At 37.9% G+C, this 11,168-nt stretch overlaps 1 protein-coding gene across 1 annotated transcript; it reads left to right on the top strand.

The window, feature by feature from the left end:
• The first annotated feature begins 10,004 nt into the window (after nucleotides 1-10,004).
• On the top strand, nucleotides 10,005-10,591 carry LOC133848662 (uncharacterized). The gene has a single exon (XM_062284317.1). The coding sequence runs from the start codon at nucleotides 10,097-10,099 to the stop codon at nucleotides 10,238-10,240; it is 144 nt and encodes a 47-aa protein (XP_062140301.1). The 5' UTR covers nucleotides 10,005-10,096; the 3' UTR covers nucleotides 10,241-10,591.
• Nucleotides 10,592-11,168: the final 577 nt, after the last annotated feature.

Genomic DNA, 11,168 nt, shown 5'->3' with positions numbered 1-11,168 from the left:
GAGAAAATCCCCATAAGTGCGCGGTTATTTGAGTAGCTTGTGGATGGGGGGTTAAAGTTGGGGGTTGAGGTTGGGTTTTGTGTTTTGTGTTGCTCGATTGCAGCCTTATCGATGACACTTTGATAGCTGGCGAACTGTGCTAATTGATAAGCGAACACTCCTAATCGCCTCGTTTGGCCGAAAAACAACAAAAGCCGCTACCATAAAAATTTACGCGCATTTGCCACACTCAAGCGCATCTTTTCCTCTCTCCCTCTATCCCTTATCGTGCTGCACTTGCCCCTTCCCTTCTCTTCCCTACGCGGTCTGCGCTATGTGACGCGTTCATTTATAGTGTCAATGCGATTATGATGATTATGTCGCTTCACGTGATGCACACAGAGAGGGAGAGAGACTGAGAGAGACCAAGAGAGGGAAGGGAATATACATATCTGCTAAGCCTCTGCTTGGCCTCTGTTCCCCCCTCTGTGTTCCCTTGCCCCCTTTCAGATAGAGTGCAATTGAAGGCATTTGTGCGTGAAATTACATTGAAAATTTAATTGCGCACACAAAGTGCAGGCCGCTGTGCATTAGATACGCAAAATTTGCTCATAAATTAAAATGCAGTCCATGGATTATGACGCACCCCCCCGCCCCCCTTCGCAACGAACTCTCTAATTAAATCCAGTAGATGAGCAGTTGAAGGCTTCAAGCTGCTTTTTAGTACAATATATTACGATATATTCCGTTATGTTAACACGCAATCGCGCATCGATCTTTGGTGTAATGCTTGTCGTGCTGCACTTTGAGATGTGGCCAACTTGTGGTATACTTAATATACGTTGTAACTCTTGCACTTCTTTGCCAGCAGCTGCTGCTGCTGCTTCTTCTACTTCATTGTCGTCTTCATTTTCGTGCAGCGCAAAAGTTGCAAAAGTTCGATATTTACCGCTAGCCATGTTTTGCTGTTGTTACCGACCGCACAGCAAGGAGGAAAAAAAAGGGAGAACTCGTAAACCAGTTGATGCAATTTTCCAGTGCGAAAATTAACAAATACACACACACACAAACAAACACACACACGCACATGAAAATGTGCGCTCGAGAATTCAATTTGCGTTGAGAAAACGGAACCGCAGTGGGCGTAGCGAGGATGAAGCTAAAGCTAAAGCAGAAGCAGAAATGCCAGCGAAAGCGGAGAAAGGAGAAGGGAGAAAGCGAACTGCATCGTCTGTTTACTTGAGGTTTTTTTCGTTGTCGGCGTATGAGGGCCATCCGGAAGGAAGTGCAAGCGAACAAACCGAGCGCAGCACAAATACACCCACAACCAAAAGGGGTCGGGGCGGGGGAGGGAGAGGGAGAGGGAGAGGGAGGTAGAAGCATAGACGAGTTCTAGCTGGGTCAGAGACTGCAGCCAAGAGACTCGAAGTCGGCCTCAGGTGGCGTCGCTGCATTGAAAATTGGCACAAACGGATGCCAGCGACGTTGCCGCGACGCGACGCCAGTCAGTTAGAGCTGCCACGCCCCCTTGATGGCCCACATCTTGTGTATTAGTGTATTAGTGTATTTATTAAGAAATTTAATTTCAGCAGTGCAAGCAAAACCAAAAAAAAAGAAACGAAATGGTGCAACAAATGTGGCAAATTCGAGCAGCTGACATGAAGTATGGCATCAACTGTTGCCGCAGTTGCAACGCGCAAAAGATGCAAATACAAGTTGCAGTTGCAGTTGCAGATACGCATATAAAATGCAACATCAACACTGAAAAAAGGAACAGTTTTTATACCCGCTACCCATAGGGTAGAAGGGTATTATAACTTTGTGCCGACAGGAAATGTATGTAACAGGTAGAAGGAGGCATCTCCGACCCTATAAAGTATATATATTCTTGATCAGCGTCAACAGCCGTGACGATCTAGACATGTCTGTCTGTCTGTCTGTCTGTCTGTCTGTCTGTCTGTCTGTCTGTCTGTCTGTCTGTCTGTCTGTCTGTCTGTCTGTCTGTCTGTCTGTCTGTCTGTCTGGCTGTCTGTCTGTCTGTCTGTCTGTCTGTCTGTCTGTCTGTCTGTCTGTCTGTCTGTCTGTCTGTCTGTCTGTCTGTCTGTCTGTCTGTCTGTCTGTCTGTCTGTCTGTCTGTCTGTCTGTCTGTCTGTCTGTCTGTCTGTCTGTCTGTCTGTCTGTCTGTCTGTCTGTCTGTCTGTCTGTCTGTCTGTCTGTCTGTCTGTCTGTCTGTCTGTCTGTCTGTCTGTCTGTCTGTCTGTCTGTCTGTCTGTCTGTCTGTCTGTCTGTCTGTCTGTCTGTCTGTCTGTCTGTCTGTCTGTCTGTCTGTCTGTCTGTCTGTCTGTCTGTCTGTCTGTCTGTCTGTCTGTCTGTCTGTCTGTCTGTCTGTCTGTCTGTCTGTCTGTCTGTCTGTCTGTCTGTCTGTCTGTCTGTCTGTCTGTCTGTCTGTCTGTCTGTCTGTCTGTCTGTCTGTCTGTCTGTCTGTCTGTCTGTCTGTCTGTCTGTCTGTCTGTCTGTCTGTCTGTCTGTCTGTCTGTCTGTCTGTCTGTCTGTCTGTCTGTCTGTCTGTCTGTCTGTCTGTCTGTCTGTCTGTCTGTCTGTCTGTCTGTCTGTCTGTCTGTCTGTCTGTCTGTCTGTCTGTCTGTCTGTCTGTCTGTCTGTCTGTCTGTCTGTCTGTCTGTCTGTCTGTCTGTCTGTCTGTCTGTCTGTCTGTCTGTCTGTCTGTCTGTCTGTCTGTCTGTCTGTCTGTCTCTGTCTGTCTGTCTGTCTGTCTGTCTGTCTGTCTGTCTGTCTGTCTGTCTGTCTGTCTGTCTGTCTGTCTGTCTGTCTGTCTGTCTGTCTGTCTGTCTGTCTGTCTGTCTGTCTGTCTGTCTGTCTGTCTGTCTGTCTGTCTGTCTGTCTGTCTGTCTGTCTGTCTGTCTGTCTGTCTGTCTGTCTGTCTGTCTGTCTGTCTGTCTGTCTGTCTGTCTGTCTGTCTGTCTGTCTGTCTGTCTGTCTGTCTGTCTGTCTGTCTGTCTGTCTGTCTGTCTGTCTGTCTGTCTGTCTGTCTGTCTGTCTGTCTGTCTGTCTGTCTGTCTGTCTGTCTGTCTGTCTGTCTGTCTGTCTGTCTGTCTGTCTGTCTGTCTGTCTGTCTGTCTGTCTGTCTGTCTGTCTGTCTGTCTGTCTGTCTGTCTGTCTGTCTGTCTGTCTGTCTGTCTGTCTGTCTGTCTGTCTGTCTGTCTGTCTGTCTGTCTGTCTGTCTGTCTGTCTGTCTGTCTGTCTGTCTGTCTGTCTGTCTGTCTGTCTGTCTGTCTGTCTGTCTGTCTGTCTGTCTGTCTGTCTGTCTGTCTGTCTGTCTGTCTGTCTGTCTGTCTGTCTGTCTGTCTGTCTGTCTGTCTGTCTGTCTGTCTGTCTGTCTGTCTGTCTGTCTGTCTGTCTGTCTGTCTGTCTGTCTGTCTGTCTGTCTGTCTGTCTGTCTGTCTGTCTGTCTGTCTGTCTGTCTGTCTGTCTGTCTGTCTGTCTGTCTGTCTGTCTGTCTGTCTGTCTGTCTGTCTGTCTGTCTGTCTGTCTGTCTGTCTGTCTGTCTGTCTGTCTGTCTGTCTGTCTGTCTGTCTGTCTGTCTGTCTGTCTGTCTGTCTGTCTGTCTGTCTGTCTGTCTGTCTGTCTGTCTGTCTGTCTGTCTGTCTGTCTGTCTGTCTGTCTGTCTGTCTGTCTGTCTGTCTGTCTGTCTGTCTGTCTGTCTGTCTGTCTGTCTGTCTGTCTGTCTGTCTGTCTGTCTGTCTGTCTGTCTGTCTGTCTGTCTGTCTGTCTGTCTGTCTGTCTGTCTGTCTGTCTGTCTGTCTGTCTGTCTGTCTGTCTGTCTGTCTGTCTGTCTGTCTGTCTGTCTGTCTGTCTGTCTGTCTGTCTGTCTGTCTGTCTGTCTGTCTGTCTGTCTGTCTGTCTGTCTGTCTGTCTGCCTGTCTGTCTGTCTGTCTGTCTGTCTGTCTGTCTGTCTGTCTGTCTGTCTGTCTGTCTGTCTGTCTGTCTGTCCGTCTGTCCGTCTGTCCGTCCGTCCGTATGAACACCTAGATCTCAGAGACTATAAAAGATAGAGCTAAAATTTCTTTTTGACAGCATTTGTTATGTTTGCACGCAGATCAAGTTTGTTTCAAATTTTTGCCACGCCCCCTTCCGCCCCCGCAAATCAAAAAAATCGAATAGCAAGCGTTATTTTAAAGCTAGATCTGCGAATTTTCGTATATATAATAACAACTATAGTAGTTGTGATTCCTGAAAATTTGATTGCGATCAGATAAAAATTGTGGAGGTATTAAATAAATACTTTTGTATGGGCAAAAACGCCTTCTTACTGGGGGTTTGAGTTGCTTTATCCGACAATCTGGTATATTGTGCCGTCTATGGTATATTTTGAATGTGGTACCATATTGATATACCAAATATACCACTCGGTATATTTTTAGTATTTTTTGCAGTATTTTCGGTATATTTTAAAAATAATACCGTAATATTTTGCTTTTATTGTTATAATCGAGAGAGATCTTAAAAATTGTGTTTTACAAAAAAGACAGCTTTTGGATTAAATTATTAAAACGAAAATAAGTAAGAAAACAAGTAATACCGGCAGTCCATTTTAAAGACATTGGTATATATTATAGATATTGTAAAATATTCAAAAAATATCCCATAGAAATATACATAATTGTTAGTCAATTTCCAATTTGTATCAATTTCGGGGCAAACTTGATCACAAATGCCTAGAAAGTTTTCCAGCTTTCAGTTTTTTTGCTTGTTCAAAGCTCGAGCGGTAATAAACCAATCTTCATTAAAGTCTGAGAGAGAAGAGGTTCTGGGCCCAATTGCAGCGCGATTCGAAAAGTATTTTGTAAGAAGAATTTCCAATACGCACAATCTTATAATACAATTTGTAGTCTTAAAAGAATACGATTCTTTTCATCTTATTAATAAGAACTTGATCTTTCATCATATGTTCTTGAAATCAAGAAGTGTTTTCTAAATTCTTAGACGAAAATCTTGACTTTTTTTCAGTGCACAACTTGCAAAAAAACACTTACGAATGCATTTACAGCTGGAGATACAAACACAGTTATATCTGCAGATACATCTAGGGACTCAGATACACATGCCATTCGCATAGTCTCGCAGACCATAAGCAAACACAAATGATGGCAATCTGTTAGCTGCTGCTGGTGCCACATGCCCCTGCCTGTGGCATGCCACCGTCTGCACAATGCTAGCCAAATTTATATTATTAATGCCTGTTTATCTGCATGCGACGATGTCGCCCTCCAAATAGATAAATGCGCTCTGTGCCCTTCTCTTCTCTTCCTTTTGCCCCTTTCCATCTTTCCAGCTTCGCACACAATATAGCAGCAATTGTTTGTGGGTGTTGTCTTACCTCTCTTTCGCTCTCTCTCGTTGTATGCGCTGCTTTATGAGCTTCGATTAATTTGCGCGTAAACAGCGCGAGTTCTGGCACATTTGTAATCCATATATACTAAACTCGTATCTACTTCCTGCTGCTGGCTTTAGCTTGGCTAAATCGCTGGAATTTAAGTTGCGATTTGTGCTGCAAAATATGCGAGATAATCAGCTAGTCAATGGGTAATAATCTACAAACCCTCTAATCAATACAAAGCAATTAATAGAATCATTCATAATAAATCAATACGCAAAAATGTTTTATCAGTGATAATCAGAAACAAGTATGAAAGCTACAATGAGATAAAAGCAAAACATTGCGGTATTATTCTAAAAATATACCAAAATATATATACCTATACCATGAAAATACTGAAATATGACACAAAAAACTATATTTGGTATGTTGTTATACTTTTTATGATCAAAATATTCCATTGAGCGGAAAATATACCGGATTGTTGACCACAGTACAGCAATGAGGTCATATTCTAAAAATATATCAAATATTATACCAAAAAATACTGGAATATACTATAAAAACTATATTTATTATATATAAATATAAATATACCAAATATTATACCAAAAAATACTGGAATATACTATAAAAACTATATTTATTATATCTTTTCACTTTCACTTTTACCTTCAAAATATAACATAGAGTACAAGATATTCAATATGTTTATAACCAACCTAAAAATATAAAATGCATATACTGTAAAAATACTGGAATATACTGGAATAAAACTGTATTTGGTATATCTAAATACGACAACATTCAAAATCTACCATGTAGTATAAAATATACAAAAGTCAACCAAAGCAACTAAGTCTCGACAGCAGCAGACGTTGTCACAAACTTATAATTCCCCTCTACTCTTTGTGTAGCGGGTATATAAAAGCTATTAACTTGACCAAAAAGTTTTCTGACTGCTACAAATTCAATTGTAATCGACTCTGTTTTATTCTAGAAATTCTAGATTTCAATCTTAATTGATTCGAGAAGAGTTTTGAATCGCATTACAATACCAAAAACATTCCATCGATAATTGAGTTGCAAGTGAAATACAAAAGAGACACGAGAGATAACCAAAGTCGTTGTTGGTTGGTTCAACAGCCTACGATTGCGATAAGCTCTGACTGTAATAACTCATAAAGAACAAGCACACATTTAATGAGTACTATGAATACTACTACGAATTGAACATAATCTTTCGGTTCATTATCTTTGCACAAGACAAAGCAAAATTTTGAATCGAAACTACAACAAGCCAAAAATATTGTTGTACCGTGTTATGTACGAGTATGTAGTATACGATGCATTGTTTGCACTTGCGAATACTACGTATATTCAATTTACTCGCAATTACGCATACGCATGAGTACAGCCAGCACTCACCTTTGTATTCACATAATTAATGCGTAACTCAACTCAATTCAGAATTTGGGCAGAAGCCTTGCCAAAGGAGAGATCCTTTTATGGGGCCAGTTGTAATTTGAATTGCAATCGCAACTGATTAAGTTAACAAATTGAATGTGCTCGAACTCATTACGATATGAATAGGCTGTGAGTGCTGCTCTGAGTGCGTGAGTGAGTGAGTGAGTGTAAGTGCATATTATTGTAAAGCTGAAAGGCTTTCGCATTTAAATTATTGCAAAGCCTGATTAGATAGCCAGACATCGGACCATTTGTGCCTGCTCTGCGCCCCACTCCGTTTATGGCCACTGACTCATTGTGTACTCAAAGCGCACTCACTGTGCACTTACAGTCCGAATGCAACTTGCACAATGACTGTGATGTTGTCATAGTCATAGTCATTTGTCTGGCTCCGCATTCATCAGCCGAGCGTCAATATAATCAACTACTCACACGCCCACATTCGCATTCAGACATTCAACACTCAGTATTCACTACTCGCTATTCAGCATTCGACATTCAACACTCGCACTCGCACTCACAATTTGTACTTTCACACCTTAGCGATTAGTGAGTATTTATTGTTGAAACATTTGTCGCGACGATAACAGTTTATCATTATTAGACCCTCGCATGGCGTTGCAGCTAATGCGAAAAAAGTACTTGAGTAATGAGTGTAGTCGACGCACGCATACCCTGTAATTGCATGCTTTTGATTTTATATAAATTGCATTAAATGTACACAGTATTTTCCTTTCATATTTGTACAGATTTTTATGGAAGATTAGCTTAGAATTTAGAATTATTAATTAAATTACATGGTTTTCTTACTCATTGCGATTTTAATTGTTTCAAAAACGTTTTAATATATCTAAATTTATTTATAATTTATTTAAAATAATCGTATTTGATTTTCATTCCTTTTTAAAAATGCTTTATCATTTTCATAGTTAGTTAAAGTTAGTTTAATTATAGAAATGTTTTCAGTATTATTATAAATTTTAATTTCTCAGTTGTAGCGATTATATTTATTCTAAGAAATGTTTAATTATTCACCATTTTTTTAAAACAGTTCTAGCAATGCTTTCCGTATTATTATAAATTTTATTTTATGTTTTGTATTTATTCTAATATATGTTTAATTGTTTTTGTAGCAAATTAGAAATAATTTCATATAATTCTAGAAATGTTGTCAGTATTATTCTTAAAGTTTTTTCCTTACTCGCTTCGATTTTATGCGTTCCAAGAACTGCTTGCTTATCGCTAAATTGCATTTACATTTTGTAGTCACCACTTAATCTTTGTTTGCTTTTTTTGTTTTGCGGATACAGGGTATTAAAAATGTTAGTAAGAGCGAAAAACAATAAAATTCAACATTTTTTTCTGTTCAATTAAAAGAAAACGCTTAACTACTTTTGGTAGCACCGAATGGAAGATGATCTAACAGAAAACTGTATTCCCGCAACTAATAAAAATAAATGGCATAAAAAACCATTACTATTAATAATCACAGCGAAATAATTGCATTGGTTGATGTACATAAATAATATAATGAGCAACCAGTGATTAATTTATATAAATGTAAATATATAATAATAATTGATTGATTGTAAAATGAATTATGACTGAGGCACAACAATTTGTAAACAGTGCAAAAGAAAGCAATAAACTATAAATAGCGAGCAAAAAATATATATGGCGAGAGAAAAATATATTTCCAAAACATGCCAATTTTTGTTTGATCTTGAAAATACGCCAATAAAATCTGAGCAAATTTTCGCAGCGAAAGTATTAACAGATAAGAGTTAAAAATACAGAACTGCGTCTGAGACTGAAATGAACTTGGAGATAAGTTGCATACATATGTTAATTAATACAATATTAGCACATTATGAAGTGAATACAAGTATATATGCATATAGTGTGGAAAAAATATAATATAATCTGTGTGTCCGCACCCATTGAAAGCACGCGCGGACAACGCAACCGGCAAGATTAAGAGATCTTTGATAAACAAATACTAAACTAATAAACAAACAAAAACATTGCGAAAAAAAGAAAACACAAGCTAAGCAAATATAGAACATGAGAAATACTGCACTGAGAGAAAAACTCATGAATTTGAGAATATTTCGATGAAAGAAATAATTCGAAAATATGGTTTTCACTTTATTTATTTATATTTTTGTTATTTTGTAATCTTGAAATAAATGAATAAAAGCTTTATAATAATAAAAACAAAATTTCTGCCACAAACTTCTTTAACTTAACAGTTGAAAATAATATAAATATATATAAAAATATTGTTAATGAATATTAAATAAGATATTAAAGAAAAATATAAAAAAAATATAATTTTTTATTCTGTTTAGAAGAGTAACAATTTCATTTTAAATATATAAATATTATTAATTCACCAAAAAATATTATTTTTATTTATTTTATAAAAAAACCATTTATTATTAATATTAAGAATATTTTGTGTCATGTTCAAGATCAATTTTTTACATAATCTTGAACTAGATTAAAATAGTTTTATGTCTCTGTTAAAGTAGAAAATAGTAAATATTTTTAATAATTAAACTAATATTAATCAAATAAACAATATAATATAAAATAAATAATATAATATAAAATAAATATATTTATATAAATCGTTAAACGAAAATCGCTCTAAATGTAAAATAAAAATAAAAAAAAATATATATATTTTTTTTTAAGAAAAATATTGTTTTTATTTTATGAATATTTTTTAAATATTATCCGCTTGATCATGGTTTCAATGTTTGTGTTTCTCTCAGTGTACAAGAGCTGGCTGAAATGTGCGAAAATTCTTATCTAATGATCGATAATGATGGGCGAACGGCGGTGGAGGAAGTGCATAATTCAGCGAGGTATGATGGGTGAGTAAGTGTGAAGAGGGGAGTGGCGAGGGGCGGGGAGAGAGAACATATGGCAAATCGTAGGCGAATCCATTGCTAAAGCAAAAGCTTCTGCTTCTCAGTGGCTGACGCGGTAGGCAGCAGGGCGACGTGACCAGCCGCACATAGCGCATAGCGAAAGCTCTCGAAGTGAGAACGCAAAAGCAGGGAAGCGGCGAAGGGGGGGAAATTGCGGAACGGGGGAATGAACTGGAGTCGCTGCCGCTGCCGCTGCGCTATATAAAGCGTCATGCAGGTCGTGAGGCTCGCGCATAGTGCAAACGCATAGCTCGAACGTCAGTCACTTTGTTGAGTTTCTCAGTTTCTCAGTTTCGATTCGATTTCTGCATTCAACATGTGGTCCAAGATTGCGATTACTGGTGCTCTGGCTGTAATGGGCGGCGCTCTCTATGTCAGCGCCGTGGACAACTTTGCGTATGTGGATCGCTCGCTGGAGGTTGCGATGCCCAAGGCGAAGCGTCATGTGGCCAAGGAATAGGCAAGCAAAGGAATGGAGTTACCAGTGCTGTGATCGAGTGTGCAACTAGTTCCGATTTGTGCCACAAAATGAACTAGTTCAATATCCGCATTGTGTGAACAAGTCGCTCTTCGAGCTTGTTAAACAAGCCGGCGAAGAAGCGTCCACTTTCTACTCCACAAATCTTCAGTTGCCGGAACGAACAACAAAAGAGTTTCAGCGCTTTAAACTAATTTATAAATATTCTTAAGAAATTGTTTTTTTTCTGTGTGTTTTTTTTTATTATCATGTAGTTTTGGCAATTAAGTTCCTGAAAGTATTCTTAAATGTTGTAAATAGTGCATAAATAAATATTATATAATTACTTTTAAATGCTGCAAGTTGTTTACTTATCGAATTGACTTTTTTTTGTAGTACAACTTCTTATCGCCATTGGAAATTAACAATGAAAGAGCTCGCCATTTGGAATTAGTTATTTTTAATGAGTGTTGGTTTTCTAGTACTAATAATATCACTTGAAGTTTCTCTTTTAAATTAAAAAATAAAAGGGTTACTTATAAAGAAGAACAATAATTTGGTTTCTCGAATTATTCTTAAATGTTGTATGTAGTGCATTAACAAATATTACATAACTACTTTGACAAGCTGCAATTTGTTTCTTGAAAAAGTTTCCTTTTTGTTAAGCACAACTTCTTATCTTAAAGATTTTTCTCAGTGGAATTAACAATGAAAGAACTCACGATTTGGAATTAGTTTTTTAAATGACTCTTGATTGTCTGTTAGTAATATTGTCACTTAAAGTCTCTCTTTTAAATTAGAAAACAATAATTTGGTTTCTCAAAGTATTCTTAAATGTTTTAAATAGTGCATAAATAAATATTATATAATTGAATTGAAATACTTCCATTTTTTAGCACAACTTCTTATCGCTATTGAGGATTTACTCATT

The sequence above is a fragment of the Drosophila sulfurigaster genome, chromosome X (assembly GCF_023558435.1).
Source record: "Drosophila sulfurigaster albostrigata strain 15112-1811.04 chromosome X, ASM2355843v2, whole genome shotgun sequence".
Taxonomy (NCBI): Eukaryota; Metazoa; Arthropoda; class Insecta; order Diptera; family Drosophilidae; genus Drosophila; species Drosophila sulfurigaster.
Note: the sequence above shows the minus strand (reverse complement) of the source record. Positions and strands in the feature narration are given on the sequence as shown.